Raw genomic sequence first — 23113 nt, 5'->3', positions numbered from 1 at the left:
CATAAATTAATTCAAGTCATTGCAAATGTACGAGGCTGTTTGTCGGTCCGAGAACCTTCTAGAGCCACGTAACTCACCACGCACTATTGACCTGAGGTCTAGAACAGGATTCTAAAGTTTCGGAACTCTAGGTCTGACGGTTCTTTAAAAGTTCCAACAAGGTTAACATTTACATTACATTTACATTTAAGTCATTTAGCAGACGCCCTTATCCAGAGCGACTTACAAATTGGTGCTTTCACCTTATGACATCCAGTGGAACAGCCACTTTACAATAGTGCATCTAGGTCTTTTAAGGGGGGTGAGAAGGATTACTTTATCCTATCCTAGGTATTCCTTAAAGAGGTGGGGTTTCAGGTGTCTCCGGAAGGTGGTGATTGACTCCGCTGTCCTGGCGTCGTGAGGGAGTTTGTTCCACCATTGGGGGGCCAGAGCAGCGAACAGTTTTGACTGGGCTGAGCGGGACCGGTACTTCCTCAGTGGTAGGGAGGCGAGCAGGCCAGAGGTGGATGAACGCAGTGCCCTTGTTTGGGTGTAGGGCCTGATCAGAGCCTGGAGGTACTGAGGTGCCGTTCCCCTCACAGCTCCGTAGGCAAGCACCATGGTCTTGTAGCGGATGCGAGCTTCAACTGGAAGCCAGTGGAGAGAGCGGAGGAGCAGGGTGACGTGAGAGAACTTGGGAAGGTTGAACACCAGACGGGCTGCGGCGTTCTGGATGAGTTGTAGGGGTTTAATGGCACAGGCAGGGAGCCCAGCCAACAGCGAGTTGCAGTAATCCAGACGGGAGTGCCTGGATTAGGACCTGCGCCGCTTCCTGTGTGAGGCAGGGTCGTACTCTGCGGATGTTGTAGAGCAAGAACCTACAGGAACGGGCCACCGCCTTGATGTTATTTGAGAACGACAGGGTGTTGTCCAGGATCACGCCAAGGTTCTTAGCGCTCTGGGACGAGGACACAATGGAGTTGTCAACCGTGATGGCGAGATCATGGAACGGGCAGTCCTTCCCCGGGAGGAAGAGCAGCTCCGTCTTGCCGAGGTTCAGCTTGAGGTGATGATCCGTCATCCACACTGATATGTCTGCCAGACATGCAGAGATGCGATTCGCCACCTGGTCGTCAGAAGGGGGAAAGGAGAAGATTAATTGTGTGTCGTCTGCATAGCAATGATAGGAGAGACCATGTGAGGTTATGACAGAGCCAAGTGACTTGGTGTATAGCGAGAATAGGAGAGGGCCTAGAACAGAGCCCTGGGGACACCAGTGGTGAGAGCACGTGGTGAGGAGACGGATTCTCGCCACGCCACCTGGTAGGAGCGACCTGTCAGGTAGGACGCAATCCAAGCGTGGGCCGCGCCGGAGATGCCCAACTCGGAGAGGGTGGAGAGGAGGATCTGATGGTTCACAGTATCGAAGGCAGCCGATAGGTCTAGAAGGATGAGAGCAGAGGAGAGAGAGTTAGCTTTAGCAGTGCGGAGCGCCTCCGTGATACAGAGAAGAGCAGTCTCAGTTGAATGACTAGTCTTGAAACCTGACTGATTTGGATCAAGAAGGTCATTCTGAGAGAGATAGCGGGAGAGCTGGCCAAGGACGGCACGTTCAAGAGTTTTGGAGAGAAAAGAAAGAAGGGATACTGGTCTGTAGTTGTTGACATCGGAGGGATCGAGTGTAGGTTTTTTCAGAAGGGGTGCAACTCTCGCTCTCTTGAAGACGGGAGGGACGTAGCCAGCAGTCAGGGATGAGTTGATGAGCGAGGTGAGGTAAGGGAGAAGGTCACCGGAGATGGTCTGGAGAAGAGAGGAGGGGATAGGGTCAAGCGGGCAGGTTGTTGGGCGGCCGGCCGTCACAAGACGCGAGATGTCATCTGGAGAGAGAGGGAGAAAGAGGTCAGAGCACAGGGTAGGGCAGTGTGAGCAGAACCAGCGGTGTCGTTTGACTTAGCAAACGAGGATCGGATGTCGTCGACCTTCTTTTCAAAATGGTTGACGAAGTCATCTGCAGAGAGGGAGGAGGGGGAGGAGGATTCAAGAGGGAGGAGAAGGTGGCAAAGAGCTTCCTAGGGTTAGAGGCAGATGCTTGGAATTTAGAGTGGTAGAAAGTGGCTTTAGCAGCAGAGACAGAGGAGGAAAATGTAGAGAGGAGGGAGTGAAAGGATGCCAGGTCCGCAGGGAGGCGAGTTTTCCTCCATTTCCGCTCGGCTGCCCGGAGCCCTGTTCTGTGAGCTCGCAATGAGTCGTCGAGCCACGGAGCGGGAGGGGAGGACCGAGCCGGCCTGGAGGATAGGGGACATAGAGAGTCAAAGGATGCAGAAAGGGAGGAGAGGAGGGTTGAGGAGGCAGAATCAGGAGATAGGTTGGAGAAGGTTTGAGCAGAGGGAAGAGATGATAGGATGGAAGAGGAGAGAGTAGCGGGGAGAGAGAGCGAAGGTTGGGACGGCGCGATACCATCCGAGTAGGGGCAGTGTGGGAAGTGTTGGATGAGAGCGAGAGGGAAAAGGATACAAGGTAGTGGTCGGAGACTTGGAGGAGTTGCAATGAGGTTAGTGGAGGAACAGCATCTAGTAAAGATGAGGTCGAGCGTATTGCCTGCCTTGTGAGTAGGGGGAAGGTGAGAGGGTGAGGTCAAAAGAGGAGAGGAGTGGAAAGAAGGAGGCAGAGAGGAATGAGTCAAAGGTAGACGTGGGGAGGTTAAAGTCGCCCAGAACTGTGAGAGGTGAGCCGTCCTCAGGAAAGGAGCTTATCAAGGCATCAAGCTCATTGATGAACTCTCCGAGGGAACCTGGAGGGCGATAAATGATAAGGATGTTAAGCTTGAAAGGGCTGGTAACTGTGACAGCATGGAATTCAAAGGAGGCGATAGACAGATGGGTAAGGGGAGAAAGAGAGAATGACCACTTGGGAGAGATGAGGATCCCGGTGCCACCACCCCGCTGACCAGAAGCTCTCGGGGTGTGCGAGAGCACGTGGGCGGACGAAGAGAGAGCAGTAGGAGTAGCGGTGTTGTCTGTGGTGATCCATGTTTCCGTCAGAGCCAAGAAGTCGAGGACTGGAGGGAAGCATAGGCTGAGATGAACTCTGCCTTGTTGGCCGCAGATCGGCAGTTCCAGAGGCTACCGGAGACCTGGAACTCCACGTGGGTCGTGCGCGCTGGGACCACCAGATTAGGGTGGCCGCGGCCATGCGGTGTGGAGCGTTTGTATGGTCTGTGCAGAGAGGAGAGAACAGGGATAGACAGACACATAGTTGACAGGCTAGAGAAGAGGCTACGCTAATGCAGAGGAGATTGGAATGACAAGTGGACTACACGTCTCGAATGTTCAGAAAGTTAAGCTTACGTAGCAAGAATCTAATTGACTAAAATGATTAAAATGATACAGTACTGCTGAGGTAGGCTAGCTGCGTTGTTGACACTACCCTGATCAAGTCGTTCCGTTGAGTGTGAAGTTTCTACAATGCTGCTTTTCGGGGGCTCGCTGGCTAGCTAGCAGTGTTGGTTACGTTACGTTGCGTTAGGAGAACGACAATGGCTGGCTAGCTAACCTAGAGAATCGCTCTAGACTACACAATTATCTTTGAAACAAAGACGGCTATGTAGCTAGCTATGTAGCTAGCTACGATCAAACAAATCACACCGTTGGGACTGTAATGAAATGAAATGAAAATATGATACTACCTGTGGAGCGAAGCGGAATGCGACCGAATGCGAAAGTTCTATTCAGTAGACGTTGGCTGGCTATTGGCTAGCTAGGAGTGTCTCCTACGTTAAGGACGACAAAATAGCTGGCTAGCTAACCTCGGTAAATTAAGATAATCACTCTAAGACTACACACTCTAACTACACAATTATCTTGGATACGAAGACAGCAAAGACAACTATGTAGCTAGCTAAAACTACAATAATCAAGTCGTTCAGTTGAGTGTGATAGTTACTACAGTGCTACGGTAGCCGGTGAACGTATGCTAGCTGGCTAGCTGCTAGGCAGCTAGGAGGACGACGAAATACGATAATAACGCAATTATCTTTGATACAACGACGACTATGTAGCTAGCTAAGAAGAAATTGCTAAGATTAGACAAATCAGACCGTTGTACTATAATGAAATGTAATGAAATGTAATGAAAAAGTTATACAACCTGCAGACCGAAGCGCGGATGCGACCGGCTCGCTCCAACCCTAGCAGTTAGACTAACTAATGCAGGCAGTGTATGTCTCTACGCACCCCAATGTGTCCCTCCTTCCAAGCTGTGTGTGTGTGTGATTTAGTTTTCCTTTGAAATTTTATGGGAAAAATGACTGATTTACAGTTCATGGGGGTTGCCTTATCACACATATGAAGTTTTGAACAGATCTGACTTTTTTAACCCTTCGAAATAGCCCGAGACACCATTTATGGCACTTCCGTTTGGCACAGGAAGCTATAAGTCAACACATATCCTCATTGGGGTATGATTTTACAGAATCCTGAGCTTTAAGTCTTTACGTTAAGAATTGACTGATTTACACAGGGTTGAATGCACTATGTCTATCAAACTGCAGGCAGGGTATGGATATACACTTTTAGGGTGATTTTAACCACTTCCGGTTGGTCCAGGAAGCTTAGAATCAACACAGGTAGACCTCATACTGGCCTGATGGACTGTTACCGAAGACAGGTTCATACGGCATTCATAACCCATATAGGCTTCAGGTTGAATTTAGGGGTGCAGGCAATGTATTCCTATGGGGAGAGAAGTCAATGCAAACTGTATGATGTAAACACCTTCTTTTAAGTGTTAAGGGTTAATGCCACACGTTCAAAGTTAGGCTTGCACGGATCGGGAGGACCGTAGGAACGTACCTGAGGTCGAATTGTGTTTCTCACCCTACCGGTTCTCTCACTGTCACCCAAAAGCAAATGACATTGTGGGGCAGGCTTCATTTTCTAATGGTCGCTGCGCTTAGACCGAGCGAGCTACGGTCAAGCGGGATATCTCGTTGAACTCGGCACGGCCTAGGGATTATGGTAATGCCATTGCTTGCTCTCTGTGTCTTTAAGCACCGCACTTTGTCACTCCATCCTTGCTGTGTGTGTGTGTGAGAGCTTTTCTTTGACATCTGTTGGGAGAAATGACTGATTTACAGTTCAGGAGGGTTACCTAGTCACACATATGAAGTTTTGGAAAGATGTGACTTTTTTAACCCTTCAAAACAGACCGTGTGACCCAATTAAAGTCACTCCGGTTGGCACAGGAAGCTATAAATAAACTCATATCCTGATTGGGGTATGCCTTTACAGAATCCTGAGTTTTAAGTCTTTACGTCAAGAACTGAGTTATTTACAGAGGGTAGGGTTTAGTGAGTATGTGTTATTTCAGAAAATCATAGAAAAATCACATACATCTCGCAGAGCTCCGCAGCACACATTAAAAAGATTCGTATGAACACCCTGCAACTGGATCTGTAACTGTTGAAAAAAAAACCCACCTATCTTTGAATCTGTCATTGTACGATTTCTCTTAAATGACGATAGACAAATGGCTGGTTCTTTTTTTATTGACACCGGAGGCTCCTTGACTTTGACGTGAAGTGGAAAAATAATTTCTCTATTTTCATTTTGGACCTTTAATCCCAGAGAAATGGCCATAACTCAAAAACCGTTGAGGCCTAGACGCCATCTTGTTCGGGGCCAACTGCCCATTATGCCAAACCTACGCTCACCAAGTTTCAGCTTCGAAATATTTTCCGTTTTCGAGATAAGGCCCAGTCGTGATTCGTGATGTTTTGTCCAATTGCAATATGATTGCTTATGCCCTCTTGTGGGATTTTCAGGGACAGTGGAAAAATGACCAAAATTTGATTATTTTCTCAAACGGAAACCGAATGTCCGACAAAGTTCATTTGATGACTTCCTGGTAGGTCCGGCCCTGCCGCTCGCCTTCCGCGAATTTTACAAACGTTTTCGGACGTCTAGTAAGGGACCGTACATTTGCAATATGGACTTTCTCACCATACAGCAAATGTCAAACTGTTCCCTTAAGGTATGGAAGTGGTTTGATGAAGTGGATGCTAAGCTACAGGAATGTTTTGCTAGCAAAGATTTGAATATGTTGTGGGATTCATACTATGGCATTGATGAGTATACCACATCAGTCACTGGCTTCATTAATAAGTGCATCGACAATGTAGTCCCGAGTGACCGTGCATAAATAGCCTGACCAGAAGCAATGGATTACAGGCAACAACTGAACTGAGCTAAAGGCAATGAGCGGGACACAAATTTGGATGCTTATAAGAAATCCCGCTACGCCTGTGTACGAACAATCAAAACAGGCAAAGTGTCACTACAGCACTAAGATCGAATCCTACTAAACCAGCTCTGATGCTCATTCGATATGGCAGGGCTTGCAAACTATGATGATTGACCAAGGGAATGCCAGCCGCAAGCTGCCCAGTGACGCGAGTCTACCAGACAAGCTAAATGCATTCAATGCTTGGTTCAAGGCAAGCAACACTGAACCATGCATGAGAGCACCAATTGTTCCGTAGCCGATATGAGTAAGGCTTTTTAACAGGTTAACATTCACAAGGCCGCAGGGCCAGACGGATTACCAGGACGCATACTCAGAGCATGAGCTGACCAGCTAGCAAGTGTCTTCACTGACATTTTCAACCTTCAAGTTTGTAGGGTGCCATCTTTCATATGGGACATTAAACAGGTGTCTTGACCCTCTGTGGTAACTAAAGATCCCATGGCACTTATCGTAAGAGTAGGAGTGTTAACCCCAGTGTCCTGGCTAAATTCCCAATCTGGCCCACATACGATCATGGCCACCTAATCATCTCCAGCTTCTAATTGGCTCATTCATCCCCTTCCTCTTCTCTGAAACTATTCCCTTGGTAGTTGCTGTAAATTAAAATGTGTTCTCAGTCAACATACCTGGTAAATTAAGGGTTAAATAAATACAAATAAAATGTAATACCTACATGTTTCAAGCAGACCACCATAGTCCCCATGCCCAAGAACGCCAAGGTAACCTGTCTAATGACTACGTCTTGTATGCCCTGTAGCACTCAGATCTGTAGCCGTGAAATGCTTTGAAAGGTTGGTCATGGCTCACATCAACACCATCATCCCAGAAACCCCTGACCCATGCCAATTTGTAAATGCCTCCAAAGATAATGCAATCTCTATTGCACTCCACACTGCCCTTTCCCAACTGGACAAAAGGAACACCTATGTGAGAATTCTATACATTGACTACAGCACCATAGTGCCCACGAAGGTAATCACTAAGCTAAGGACTCTGGAACTTAACACCTCCCTCTGCAACTGGATCATGGACATTCTGATGGGACGCCCCTAGGTGGTGAGGGTAGGCAACAACACATCCGCCACGCTGATCCTCAACACGGGGGCCCCTCAGAGGTGCATGCTTAGCTCCCTCCTGTACTCCCTGGTCACCCTCGACTGTGTGGCCGCACACGGCTCCAACACCATCATTAAGTTTGCTGATGACACAAAGTTGTAGGCCTGATTACTGACAACGATGAGACAGCCTACAGGCAGGAAGTCAGAGACCTGGCAGTGTGGTGCTAGGACAACAACCGCTCTCTCAACGTCAGCAAGACAAAAGACCTGATAGTGGAATACATGAAACGGAGGGCCGAGCACGCCCCCATTCAAATCGACGGGCTGTAGTGGATACGGTCGAGAGCCTGAAGTTCCTCGGTTTCCACATCACTAAAGACCCATCATGGTCCAAGCACACCAACACAGTGGTGAAGAGGGAGGAGGCTGAAAAGATTTGGCATGGGTCCTCTGATCCTCAAAAAGTTCTACAGCGGCACCATAGAGAGCATCGTGACTGGCATGGCAACTGCTCGAAGGTAGTGCATATGGTCCAGTACATCACTGGGGCCGAGCTCCCTGTCATCCAGGACCTCTATACCAGATGGTGTCAGAGGAAGGCCCTGAAAAGACTCCAGCAAAAGAATCACAGTCTGTTCCCTCTGATACCGCAAGGTACCGGAGTGCCAAGTCTGGGACCGAAAGCCTCCTGAACAGCTTCTACGACTGCCATACGACTGCTGAATAGTGAATAATACAGCTACCCGGATGTTTTGTTTTTCACCCCCTACCTACATGTACATAGCACTTCAATCAATAACCTAACCAAACCTACATGTATATATTACCTCAATCAATAACCCCAACTGCCTCATACCCCAGTACACTGACTCAGTGCCAGTACTCCTTGTATATAGCCTCGTTATTGATTTATTTTAAAATCAGATTGAAACATTATGACAAAAGACATATCTTTTGAAACAAAAGACATCATTATTAATTATGCCCCTCCAGATAGGAGGTCCTGTACCGGCAAGTAATTACATTTACTTTCAGCCCCGGATATATTCGCAACCTGCTATGATGACAACCATTTTAGATTTCAGATGGGTTGAAAAGATTAGATTCACATTGATTTCAATTGACTGATGTTAATTCAATAACACTCACATGTCACTTGATGGGGTGGGCTTTGGCGAGGGACATGGAATATTGCCTTCCATGATGCCATTGAAACTACTGTTCCCTATGTTCTTAGCCAGCTGAGGAGAGAGAGCAGAATAGGTGGGTTGAATAACATGTAAACTGCCTTTGAAACAGACAAAGTTTAGGAGTTAAACATACCATATACTGTGCCTTTCAAATGTATTCAGACCCTTTCGATTTCTTCGCATTATATTGTGTCAATACATGTTATAAACACATTTGGTATCTATTACAGATGTGAGACTTTCTGGGTTGGATTGTACAATATTTGCCCATTATTCTTTTCAAAATTCATCAAGCTCTATAAAGATGTTGGGGATCATGACTAGACAGCAATTTTTAAGTCTTTCCATAGATTTTCAAACATATTTAAGTCAAAACTGTAACTTGGCCACTCAGGAACATTCACCGTCTTTTTGGTAAGCAACTCCAGTGTAGACTTTGGCTTGTGTTTTAGGTTATTGTCCTGCTGAAAGGTGAATTATTCTCCCAGTCTCTGGTGTAAAGCAGACTAAAGCAGGTTTTCCTCAAGGATTTTTCCTGTGCTTAGCTATAATCCATTTATTTTTATCCTGAAAAACTCCCCAGTATTTGCTGATGTCAGGCATACCCATACCATAATGCAGACACCACCATGCTTGAAAATAAGGAGGCAGTTATTCAGTGACATGTTGTGGTGGATTTGCCCCAAACATATATATATTTTTTTACATTTTATTTCACCTTTATTTAACCAGGTAGGCCAGTTGAGAACAAGTTCTCATTTACTACTGCGACCTGGCCAAGATAAAGCAAAACTGTGTGACACAAACAACACAGAGTTACACATGGAATAAACAAACGTACAGTCAATAACACAATAGAAAAGTCCATATACAGTGTGTGCAAATGAGGTAAGGCAATAAATAGGCCAAAGTAAATACAATTTAGCAATTAAACACTGGAGTGATAGATGTGCAGAAGATGAATGTGGAAGTAGGGATACTGGGGTGCAAAGGAGCAAAAAATAAACAACAGTATAAGGATGAGGTGGTTTGATGGGATATTTACAGATGGGCAATGTACAGGTGCAGTGATCTGTGAGCTGCTCTGACAGCTGGTGCTTAAAGTTAGAGGGTATATGAGTCTCCAGCTTCAGTGATTTTTGCAATTCGTTCCAGTCAGTCATTGGCAGCAGAGAACTATAAGGAAAGGCGGCCAAAAGAAGAATTGGCTTTGGGGATGACCAGTGAGATATACCTGCTGGAGCGTGTGCTACAAGTGGGTGCTGCTATGGTGACCAGTGAGCTGAGATAAGGCGGGGAAATTACCTAGCAGAGACTTGTAGATGACCTAGAGCCAGTGGGTTTGGCGACGAATATGAAGCGAGGGCCAGCCAACGAGAGCGTACAGGTTGCAGTGATAGGTAGTATATGGGGCTTTGGTGACAAAACAGATGGCACTCTGATAGACTATATCCAGTATGCTGAGTAGAGTATTGGAGGGTATTTTGTAAATGACATTGTTGAAGTCAAGGATCGGTAGGATGGTCAGTTTTACGAGGGTATGTTTGGCAGCATGAGTGAATGATGCTTTGTTGCAAAATAGGAAGCCAATTCTAGATTTAATTTTGGAATGGTGCTTAATGAGAGTCTGGAAGGATCGGTTGAAGAGCATGCATTTAGTTTTACTAGCATTTAAGAGCAGTTGGAGGCCACGGAAGGAGTGTTGTATGGCATTGAAACTCGTTTGGAGGTTAGTTTCCAAAGAAGGGCCAGAAGTATATAGAATGGTGTCGTGTGGGTAGAGGTGGATCAGGGAATCACCAGCAGTAAGAGCGACATCATTGATGTATACAGAGAAAAGAGTCGGCCTGAGAATTAAACCTTGTGGCACCCCTATAGAGACTGCCAGAGGTCCAGACAACAGGCCCGTCGATTTGACACACTGAACTCTGAGAAGTAGTTGCTGAACCAGACGAGGCAGTCATTTGAGAAGCAAAGGCTGTTGAGGCTTTGTATTTAGGCCAAAAAAGTGTATTTCTTTGCTGTGTTTTTTTCCTCAGTATTCTTTTGTGCCTTGTTGCGTACAAGATGCATATTCTGGAATATTTTTATTGTGTATGTTTGTATTATTCTTTTCACTCTGTCATTTAGATCATTATTGTGGAGTCTCAACATTGTTGTTGATCCTTCCTCAGTGTTCTCCCATCACAGCCATTGAACTGTTTTAAAATCACCAATGGCCTCATGGTAACATCCTTAAGCAGTTTCAATCCTGTCCTGCAGCTCAGTTCAGAAGGAATCTGTACTTTAAATGCAATACTTGACTGAGGGAACTTACAGATGTTGTATGTATGGGGGACAGAGGAAAGGTTCGTCATTTAACAATTATGTCAACCCCTTTAGAGGATTATTTCACACAGAGTGAGTAACTTATTATGTGATGTGTTCAGCCAAATCTTACAAAGGGGCTGAATACTCATGGAACAATTATATATATACACATATACATATATACATATACACACACATATATACATACACATATATACATACACATATACATATATACATACACATATACACATACACATATACACATACACATATACACACATATATATACTGCTAAAAAAAATAAAGGGAACACTTAAACAACACAATGTAACTCCAAGTCAATCACACTTCTGTGAATTCAAACTTTCCACTTAGGAAGCAACACCGATTGACAATAAATTTCACATGCTGTTGTGCAAATGGAATAGAAAACAGGTGGAAATTATAGGCAATTAGCAAGACACCCCCAATAAAGGAGTGGTTCTGCAGGTGGTGACCCACAGACCACTTCTCAGTTCCTATGCTTCCTGGCTGATGTTTTGGTCACTTGCAGATCATCCAGGATGGCACATCAATGCGAGCTGTGGCAAGAAGGTTTGCTGTGTCTGTCAGCGTAGTGTCCGAAGCATGGAGGTGCTACCAGGAAACAGGCCAGTACATCAGGAGACGTGGAGGAGGCCGTAGGAGGGCAACAACCCAGCAGCAGGACCGCTACCTCCGCCTTTGTGAAAGGAGGAGCAGGAGGAGCACTGCCGGAGCCCTGCTAAATGACCTCCAGCAGGCCACAAATGTGCATGTGTCTGCTCAAACGGTCAGAAACAGACTCCATGAGGGTGGTATGAGGGCCCGACGTCCACAGGTGGGGGTGTTGCATCTGTGCTCTTCACAGATGAAAGCAGGTTCACACTGAGCACGTGACAGAGTCTGGAGACACCGTGGTGAACGTTCTGCTGCCTGCAACATCCTCCAGTATGACTGCTTTGGCGGTGGGTCAGTCATGGTGTGGGGTGGCCTTTCTTTGGGGGGCCGTCGCCTGACTGCCATTAGGTACCGAGATGAGATCCTCAAACCCCCTGTGAGACCATATGCTGGTGCAGTTGGCCCTGGGTTCCTCCTAATGCAAGACAATGCTAGACCTCATGTGGCTGGAGTGTGTCAGCAGTTCCTGCAAGAGGAAGGCATTGATGCTATGGACTGGCCCGCCCGTTCCCCAGACCTGAATCCAATTGAGCACATCTGGGACATCATGTCTCGCTCCATCCACCACGCCACGTTGCACCACCGACTGTCCAGGAGTTGGTGGATGCTTTAGTCCAGGTCTGGGAGGAGATCCCTCAGGAGACCATCCGCCACCTCATCAGGATCATGCCCAGGCATTGTAGGGAGGTCATACAGGCACGTGGAAGCCACACACACTACTGAGCCTCATTTTGACTTGTTTTAAGGACATTACATCAAAGTTGGATCAGCCTGTAGTGTGGTTTTCCACTTTAATTTTGAGTGTGACTCCAAATCCAGACCTCCATGGGTTGATAAATTTGATTTCCATTGATAATTTTTGTGTGATTTTGTTGTCAGCACATTCAAAGTATTTAATAAGAATATTTCATTCAGATCTAGGATGTGTTATTTTAGTGTTCCCTTTATTTTTTTGAGCAGTGTATATATATATATATATAATTATATATTTATTATTACAAGAACATTTTTCTTTCACTTTGACATTAGTGTATTTTGTGTAGATAGTTGACAAAAAATACAAAGTGGGATTAAAATAGATTTAATTTAACACTAAATGTGAGGAAATCTAAGGGGTCTGAGTAGTTTTGCAAGGCACTATTATTAAACTAAGATACAATAAAAGTCAATGTTTACAAGGAACATTGTCTTGGACAGTATATATACAAAATAACACACCTGGACAAAGAAATTAGGAACGAGATTAAGCAGAGTCCTAGACTAAAAATATGCAGTAATTCCATAGAGATAAATTAGTCTGAGTCATGGAAACTGACTCTTTAGACATCCAGCACAAACATAACATATACATTCATTGCATAATGACAATGTCAAACACATCATGCATCTCATTGACAAGAAACACAAAGTAACACAAATACACCAAGATATTTATTTTTATATTGTGTATAAAAAAAATGACTCCAAGCTACACTTGAATGTTTAAAACCTGATAGAAAGTATGTAGAATTATAATGGACCTATATCATTTTTGAAAGAACGGCCCCTCTTTTTTTTGAAAGAATGGCCCTGGAGCCTCAAGATGTGTCAGGATACCAGTATACACTGAGTGTACAAAACATTAAGAACACCTTCCTAATATTGATTTGCACCCCCCTTCTGCCCTCAGAGCAGCCTCAATTCGGCAGGGCATGGACTCTACAAGGTGTCGAAAGTGTTCCACAGGGATGCTGGCCCATTTGGAATCCAATGCTTCCCACAGTTGTGTCAAGTTGGCTGGATGTCCATTGGGTGGTGGACCATTCTTAATACACACGGGAAACTGTTGAACGTGAAAACCCCAGCAGTGTGGCAGGTCTACCTACTACCATAACCCGTTCAAAGGCACTTAAATCTTTTGTCTTCCCCATTCACCCTCTGAATGGCACAGACACAATTCATGTCTCAATTTTTACAAGAGACATCAAAAAGGGATCATAGCGTTCAACTGGATTCACCTGGTCACCTATGTCATGGAAAGAGCAGGTATTCATAATGTTTTGTACACTCAGTGTACGCGTCAACATACCAAGAGTTCGGAGCTCCCCAGTTTGTCTAGCTCCATGGACTGGATGCGGGAGATGTGGACACCCATCTCCCTGTGGATCCCAGAGCACTCGATACACGTCAGGATGCCAAGATTAGTAGACAGCCATTTTGGCTCTGCAAAGAGAGAACAGATGACAACAGTGTCTGGGGCAAGTCTAGCGGGTATGTCTCCACCTTCAGCACACACTATAAATTATACCCTTGTGCATGGGATCGAATCCTGGTACCACCGCTATATACTGTACACTCCCCTCGCTCTAGGACCCCTCTCATTCAACATTATCGCTCTCTTTATCAATAATACAAAAGAGGATGGGAAATTCCTAAACAATAAGACAACAGAGGTTGAGGGCGCTTTAAACATCCAGACAACTGTCTGTCTGTCTGTCTGTCAGTCTGATTGACTCAGGTGCTGCTTATAAGGGACATTAGAGCCAAACAGTACCGAGGCCAGGGTAATCAATGTTGAATGTTGGGCTCCCAAGTGGCGTAGTGGTCTAAGGAACTGCATCTCAGTGCTAGAGGTGTCACTACAGACCCTGGTTCGATTCCAGGCTGTATCACAACCAGCCATGATTGGGAGTCCCATAGGGTGGAGCACCCGGTTTGGCTGGTGTAGGCCGTCATTGTAAATAAGAATTTGTTCTTAACTGACTTGCCTAGTTAAATAAAGGTTCAAATTAAATCAAAATTAAACAGTCATCCATCAAAGCCAATGCATGCAGTTGCATTATATACAAAGATGCTCTAGGCTTAACACCAAGCTGAGTCAATGCTCTTAAAAACTGAATAAACATTGATTATGTTTACATGCACACTAATAATTCAATATTAAACTGATTATTGCAGTAGGCCGAGTATGGCATTAGTCATACAAATACCTTACTCTGCTTATCTTAATCGGTGTAAGGTCATAAAGTAAGCATATGTTGATTAAAATGCCTGTATTATTTTGCAATCTTTCTAATTATTAGGACATGTAAACAGCTTAAGTTCCAGCAGTGTATTTGATCTGCGCCATGTGCTAGCAACGCAAGCCTCCCTCTTACGCACGAGTGAAGTATAGTTTAAAAACAAACTTTACATGTCCAAACTCAGAATCAAATTGGCTTCCCAAAAATAACAAGTCGCTGTTTTGGAACATTTATTTTGGTTAGGGACTTTTCTGCATTTATCAAAGTTCCATCAGGTAGCCTGATTTCAGATCAGGCTACCTGATTATCAGGGAAATCGTTCTTCTTGAAAAGCATGTAAACATTTTATCAAACTATTATATTAATCTCAGTACTCACAATAATTGTAGTGTGTGCATGTAAATGTACCCACTGAAGTAAATTGACAACACAAAAACAATCAAAGGTTTATGTAGGGATTTAAGACACAATTACACTAGATATAAATAACAAACCAAATTGTTCAGCATTGAAGAATGAATTCATTACGTCTATTGTTTTGTCAATACTCAAAAAACGTTGCAATGCGAAAGATGCGGGAAGCAGATAGCACCCTTTAAATAAATTAACAAACAAAGAGAAAGGGAGAAGAAAAAGAGAGAAAGAACGGGCCGAAAGAGGGAGAGAGAAGGAAAGAGAAGGAAAGAGAAGGGGAGCAGATAGCACCCTTTAAATAAATGCAGTTGAAAAGCCATGCAAATATTGGGTGGTTGTTAGTGAGAACAAAGAGAAAGGGAGAAGAAAAAGAGAGAAAGAACGGGGCGAAAGAGGGAGAGAGAAGGAAAGAGAAGGAAAGAGAAGGGGAGCAGATAGCACCCTTTAAATAAATGCAGTTGAAAAGCCATGCAAATATTGGGTGGTTGTTAGTGAGAACAAAGTGAAAGGGAGAAGAAAAAGAGAGAAAGAACAGGGCGAAAGAGGGAGAGAGAAGGAAAGAGAAGGGGAGCAGAGAGAATGAATGGGGCAGATACACATGGAGTGAAAGAGGGGGAGAGGAGAGAGAAGGAAGGAGAAGGGGAGCAGAGAGAAGGAATTGGGCAGATACACATGGAGTGAAAGAGGGGGAGAGGAGAGAGAAGGAAGGAGAAGGGGAGCAGAGAGAAGGAATGGGGCAGATACACATGGAGTGAAAGAGGGGGAGAGAGGAGAGAGAAGGAAGGAGAGGGGGAGCAGAGAGAAGGAATGGGGCAGATACACATGGAGTGAAAGAGGGGGAGAGGAGAGAGAGAAGGAAGGAGAGCAGAGAGAAGGAATGGGGCAGATACACATGGAGTGAAAGAGGGGGAGAGGAGAGAGAGAAGGAAGGAGAGGGGGAGCAGAGAGAAGGAATGGGGCAGATACACATGGAGTGAAAGAGGGGGAGAGGAGAGAGAGAAGGAAGGAGAGGGGGAGAGGGGAATAGTGTATAACTGCATAACTTCTGTATTTACAGAATACAAGTAGCCAGAGCATAGGATCTGCCCTTATACTAGTGAGGTGGGAGAATCCTCTAACACAGGAAGTGGATTTTATTTTGTATGTTTTTTTATTTGACCAGGTAAGTTGACTGAGAACACGTTCTCATTTACAGCAACGACCTGGGGAATAGTTACAGGGGAGAGGAGGGGGATGAACAGGAGGATAACAGGAGGTCCAAAGTGTCTCAGACTTCAGATTACCAACATATTTGGATTATTAAGGGGTAAAAAGGTACTTTAGCGGTTAAGAGCGTTGGGCCAGTAACCGAAAGGTCGCTGGTTCGAATCCCCTAGCTAGCAAGGTGCCCATGAGCAAGGCAGTTAACCCCCAACAACAACAACTGCTCCCTGAGTGCCGATGACATTAAGGCAGCCCCCCTGCACCTCTCTGATTCAGAGGGCTTATCTTCTCTAGGGTAGGGGACAGCATTGGAAATTTTGGATGAAAAGCGTGCCCAAATTAAACTGCCTGCTACTCAGCCATAAAAGCTGAATATGCATATAATTAGTAGATGTGGATAGATAACACTCTGAAGTTTCTAAACCTGTTTGAATGATGTCTGTGAGTATAACAGAACTCATATGGCAGGCAAAAACCTGAGAAAAAAATCCAACCAGGAAGTGGGAAATCTGAGGTTTGTAGTTTTTCAACTTTTGGCCTATCGAATACACAGTCATATATCACTATGGTGTCATATTGCACTTCCTAAAGCTTCCACTAGATATCAACAGTCTTTAGAACCTTGTTTGATGCTTCTACTGTGAGGTGGGGGCGAATGAGAGGGGAATGAGTCAGAGGTCTGCCAGAGAGCCACGAGCTGGCCACGCTCGTTCACGTGATAGTTAGCTTGCGTTTCATTGCAATTCTGAAGACAAAGGAATTCTCCGGTTGGAACATTAATGAAGATTTATGTTGAAAACATCCTAAGGCTTGATTATATACATCGTTTAACATGTTTGTACGGACTGTGATGGAACTTTGACTTTTCGTCTGCTCCTAGTGATCGTGCGTCATGAATTTGGAATACTGGGCTAAACACGCAAACAAAAAGGAGATATTTGGACATAAATTATGGACTTTATCGAACAAAACAAACATTATTGTGGAACTGGGATTCCTGGGAGTGCATTCTGATGAAGATCATTAAAGGTAAATGAATATTTATAATGCTATTTCTGACTGCCAACATGGCAGATATCTGTTTGGCTTGATTTGTTGTCTGAACGCTGTACTCAGATTATTGCATGGTTTGCTTTATCCGTAAAGCTTTTTTGAAATCTGACACAGCGACTGCATTGAGGAGAAATGGATCTAAAATTCTATGCGTAACAGTTGTATCTTTTAGCAATGTTTATTATGAGTTTTTTTGTAAATTAATGTGGCTCTCTGCAAAATCACCGGATGTTTTGAAACTACTGAAGGTAACACGCCAATGTAAACTCTTTTCGGATATAAATATGAACTTCACCGAACAAAACATACATGTATTGTGTAACATGAAGTCCTATGAGTGTCATCTGATGAAGATCAAAGGTTAGTGATTCATTTTATCTCTATTTCTGCTTTTTGTGACTCCTCTCTTTGGCTGGAAAAATGGCTGTGTTTTTCTGTGACTTGGCTCTGACCTAACATAATCGTTTGGTGTGCTTTCGTCGTAAAGCCTTTTTGAAATCGGACACTGTGGCTGGATTTACAACAAGTGTATCTCTAAAATTGTGTGAAATACTTGTATGTTAGAGGAATTTTAATTATGGGATTTCTGTTGTTTTTAATTTGGCGCCCTGCAGTTTCACTGGCTGTTGACGAGGTGGGACGCTATAGGTTAAATGTGGAAGACACATTTCTTTTAAATGCATTCAGTTGTGCAACTGACTAGGCATCCTTCCCTTTATATTAATAACCTCTACATGATCAATGTCTTGAAATTGGGACAATTGTTGCTCAATATGTGACTAGAATGGCGTTGCAAATAACAGACAACATTCCGGGACATAGACATGTTTTATATCGCCAGGAAGCTAAAATGATTGTTAATCTGCAAAGTCCAATTTACAGTAGCTATTACAGTGAAGAAATAACAAGCCAGAAGTTTGAGGATAGTGCACAACAACAAAACACTTTTATCAAGGCAACTAGTTTGATACATTCACTTCTGTTGGTAAATACTTCACTTACATTCAGTAATCTTGCTCTATTTTGTCATCCTGAGGGTCCCAGAGATAAAATGCAGCATAATTTTGTTTGATAAAATAAATGTTTATATCGTAACACGATCCATGTTGAATACAGAGTTTTGCATGGATTCCGACTCTTTCAACAAAACAATTTATGAAATCTAATTGGCAAAACTTTGCTTAACCTAGTCAAGTTCAGTTTCTGTGCAATCCTCAGACACTCAACCAAACGTGTTTCATCATTTTACATTACGTATTGGCTACACAACACGTCAATTAGCCCAGCAAGGTCAGCCATCATTATGCACCAATGAGACGAGCGGTGTTCACTTGGTCCAATGAACATCTATTGTTTTGAAATATAGCTAGCTAGATAGCAAATGAGCTAGACTTTCCAGCATTCAGCCATCATGCTAGAGCTGTGCGCAACAGTATTCATTCTAAGAATGAAAGCAAACAACGCATGGTACTTTACGCTACACAGCAGTTCGTTCTCTTCTACAAACTTTTCTTAAAACTGAAAAAGTGAAACATGGCTACTAAGAGTGGAAAAGCTAAATAGAAGTCCAAGTATATGAATTTGGATGAGATTATTGCAGAAATTTATCGGGAGAGTGACACAGAACGAGTGGATGAGGACTCTGAGTGAGCACAATTTTGATTCTAGCGCGGAATAAACATTTGGAAGGAAAATATCCACTTTTAGATCAGTAAGTAAAATAAGTTTTTGCTTCTCATGCTAATACAGTTGTTTAAATGTGACCCGTTTCAGGAAACTAGGCGTATGTCGCTGGTCACTACTTCACACGAGAGCCATTTGAATGTAAACTTTTTTTATTTATTAAAATGTATTTTGGGGCAGAAATGCCTTCTGGAACATGTGAACTTTCATGTGCCTTAATAACAAACTTGTATACCATCTGTAAATATGAATACAATTGTTAAATTACGAGCTTAGTTGGTTTAGCCACAGAAAAAGTCAACAACCTTCTTGCTAGCCATGATTGGCTAAGATAATGAGCTGGACATGCCGAGAGATGAGTTCAGATTGGTCTGCCATGTAGCACGCTTCTGTCTATTTGAGCTGGTCTGTATGTGTAGGTGTTACGAATCCCTTTTGGCCCGACAGTCTAGGGGGGATGGTAATGATACCCGTAACATAACTCATACAAATTCTAATAGTGACAAAGTAAAAGTGAGAACGAAATAACTACGACAACTGAAATCTACCGTCAAACTCAGGGTTTATTAATAAACACACGGTAATGGGGGGAGCAGGTAAAGGGGCTGAGCTAGACCCAAGGAAAGAAACAATAAGTATTCACAAACACCCCTAAGCTAGACTAGCCTACTTTAACAACAGCTAACTAACTAACCAAAAATACAGTGGGTGGTCCACCCAGTTCTAACTAGTGTATTTAACAAAGTTTACCTACAGGTAGTGTATGCCCATGGGCGACTTGTCTTGGTTCCCCCTTTTCCCACCAGCAAACAAACACCATACCCAAAAATAATACTCACAGGTGATGACAAAGTGCTATGGAGGTGCTCAAACAAAAGAGAGGTCAATACACAAAGAGAGAGTGAAACAGAGAGACCTACAGACATGGCATTTACAGAGAGATCGAGCTCTACAGCAAACAACTGACAGGGTTTTTAAACAAAGGGAAAGGAACGGTGATTGGGTAGGAAACAGGAGGCGGTGTGTCTTCTGATTGATGATTGTTGACTGATTGGGTAGTGATGATTTTCACCTGTGAGGGGAGAAGGAGAGAAAAGAAACACACACACAAGATACACACACAGGATACTTGTATCCGTAACAGTAGGTAATCCTGTTGAAGCAGCTTTAAAAAATATATATTGCATAGTAAAACTTCATAAGTGTTGCTCTCCACTTTCTGGAGGACCGAGGTTTGAAATCAGTGGAATTAGAGTATGATAGCTAAGGAGATGAACGATGACGTTTTAGGACCACTATTGTTTTCACTATATATTTTACCTCTTGGGGATGTTATTCGAAAACATAATGTAAACTTTCACTGCTATGCGGATGACACACAGCTGTACATTTCAATGAAACATGGTGAAGCCCCAAAATTGCCCTCGCTAGAAGCATGTGTTTCAGACATAAGGAAGTGGATGGCTGCAAACTTTCTACTATTAAACTCGGACAAAACAGAGATGCTTGTTCTAGGTCCCAAGAAACAAAGAGATCTTCTGTTGAATCTGACAATTAATCTTAATGGTTGTACAGTCGTCTCAAATAAAACTGAAGGACCTCGGCGTTACTCTGGACCCTGATCTCTCTTTTGAAGAACATATCAAGACCATTTCGAGGACAGCTTTTTTCCATCTACGTAACATTGCAAAAATCAGAAACTTTCTGTCCAAAAATGATGCAGAAAAATTAATCCATGCTTTTGTCACTTCTAGGTTAGACTACTGCAATGCTCTATTTTCCGGCTACCCGGATAAAGCACTAAATAAACTTCAGTTAGTGCTAAATACGGCTGCTAGAATCCTGACTAGAACCAAAAAATTTGATCATATTACTCCAGTGCTAGCCTCTCTACACTGGCTTCCTTTCAAAGCAAGGGCTGATTTCAAGGTTTTACTGCTAACCTACAAAGCATTACATGGGCTTGCTCCTACCTATCTCTCTGATTTGGTCCTGACGTACATACCTACACGTACGCTACGGTCACAAGACGCAGGCCTCCTAATTGTCCCTACAATTTCTATGCAAACAGCTGGAGGCAGGGCTTTCTCCTATAGAGCTCCATTTTTATGGAACGGTCTGCCTACCCATGTCAGAGACGCAAACTCGGTCTCAACCTTTAAGTCTTTACTGAAGACTCATCTCTTCAGTGGGTCATATGATTGAGTGTAGTCTGGCCCAGGAGTTGGAAGGTGAACGGAAAGGCTCTGGAGCAACGAACCGCCCTTGCTGTCTCTGCCTGGCCGGTTCCCCTCTATCCACTGGGATTCTCTGCCTCTAACCCTATTACAGGGGCTGAGTCACTGGCTTACTGGGGCTCTTTCATGCCGTCCCTGGAGGGGGTGCGTCACCTGAGTGGGTTGATTCACTGTTGTGGCCATCCTGTCTGGGTTGGCGCCCCCCCCTTGGGTTGTGCCGTGGCGGAGATCTTTGTGGGCTATACTCAGCCTTGTCTCAGGATGGTAAGTTGGTGGTTGAAGATATCCCTCTAGTGGTGTGGGGGCTGTGCTTTGGCAAAGTGGGTGGGGTTATATCCTTCCTGTTTGGCCCTGTCCGGGGGTGTCCTCGGATGGGGCCACAGTGTCTCCTGACCCCTCCTGTCTCAGCCTCCAGTATTTATGCTGCAGTAGTTTATGTATCGGGGGGCTGGGGTCAGTTTGTTATATCTGGAGTACTTCTCCTGTCCTATTCGGTGTCCTGTGTGAATCTAAGTGTGCATTCTCTAATTCTCTCCTTCTCTCTTTCTTTCTCTCTCTCGGAGGACCTGAGCCCTAGGACCATGCCCCAGGACTACCTGACATGATGACTCCTTGCTGTCCCCAGTCCACACTGCTATTCCAGTTTCAACTGACCTGAGCCCTAGGACCATGCCCCAGGACTACCTGACATGATGACTCCTTGCTGTCCCCAGTCCACCTGGCCATGCTGCTGCTCCAGTTTCAACTGTTCTGCCTTATTATTATTCGACCATGCTGGTCATTTATGAACATTTGAACATCTTGGCCATGTTCTGTTATAATCTCCACCCAGCACAGCCAGAAGAGGACTGGCCACCCCACATAGCCTGGTTCCTCTCTAGGTTTCTTCCTAGGTTTTGGCCTTTCTAGGGAGTTTTTCCTAGCCACCGTGCTTCTACACCTGCATTGCTTGCTGTTTGGGGTTTTAGGCTGGGTTTCTGTACAGCACTTTGAGATATCAGCTGATGTACGAAGGGCTATATAAATAAATTTGATTTGATTTGATTTGAAGAAAACACCTGTCTCTGGATTACATCTTCAAACTAAGGTCAACCATGGCATCCGTGACAGGGAGAAGAGTCCACTCATGATATTCATGTGTAAGATAGTCTAGCTAGCTAAATTTTCAGATATGACACATTTCACATTTTTACAAAGTCATTTTCATTTCAATTTAAAGTGTACTGTTAGCTAGCTAGCTGTCACGATCGTTGTAAGAACATTTGAACCAAAGAGCAGAGTGTTATGGGTTCCACATATTTATTGAAGTGAAACGCACAAAACAATAAAGAACAAACGAAAAGGGATGTCAATTACAGGCAACAACACATAAACAAGATCACACAAAACACAGTGGAGAAATGGCTGCCTAAATATATTTATTTTTTATTTTTATTTCACCTTTATTTAACCAGGTAGGCTAGTTGAGAACAAGTTCTCATTTGCAACTGCGACCTGGCCAAGATAAAGCATAGCAGTGTGAACAGACAACATAGAGTTACACATGGAGTAAACAATTAACAAGTCAATAACACAGTAGAAAAAAAAGAAAAAAAAGTATATACATTGTGTGCAAAAGGCATGAGGAGGTAGGCGAATAATTACAATTTTGCAGATTAACACTGGAGTGATAAATGATCAGATGGTCATGTACAGGTAGAGATACTGGTGTGCAAAAGAGCAGAAAAGTAAATAAATATAAACAGTATGGGGAAGAGGTAGGTAAAATTGGGTGGGCTATTTACCGATAGACTATGTACAGCTGCAGCGATCGGTTAGCTGCTCAGATAGCAGATGTTTGAAGTTTGTGAGGGAGATAAAAGTCACATTTACATTACATTTAAGTCATTTAGCAGACGCTCTTATCCAGAGCGACTTACAAATTGGTGCGTTCACCTTATGACATCTAGTGGAACAGCCACTTTACAATAGTGCAT

The 23113-nt window shown here is 44.0% G+C and overlaps 1 protein-coding gene across 1 annotated transcript in view; it reads right to left on the bottom strand.

Moving 5' to 3' along the window:
• The window catches only part of asap1a (ArfGAP with SH3 domain, ankyrin repeat and PH domain 1a), a 206090-nt gene that overhangs the window by 34218 nt on the left and 148759 nt on the right, over positions 1 to 23113 (bottom strand). The window contains exons 15-16 of the mRNA XM_029642272.2: positions 13614 to 13747; positions 8493 to 8584 (exon numbers count right to left, since the gene is read on the bottom strand). Of these exons, the coding sequence (XP_029498132.1) occupies positions 8493 to 8584; positions 13614 to 13747 (226 nt within the window). The remainder of the gene's footprint in view (positions 1 to 8492; positions 8585 to 13613; positions 13748 to 23113) is intronic.

The sequence above is a fragment of the Oncorhynchus nerka genome, linkage group LG9b (assembly GCF_034236695.1).
Source record: "Oncorhynchus nerka isolate Pitt River linkage group LG9b, Oner_Uvic_2.0, whole genome shotgun sequence".
NCBI lineage: Eukaryota > Metazoa > Chordata > Actinopteri > Salmoniformes > Salmonidae > Oncorhynchus > Oncorhynchus nerka.
The sequence above is the reverse complement of the archived record's forward strand: the minus strand, read 5'-3'. Positions and strand labels throughout refer to the sequence as shown.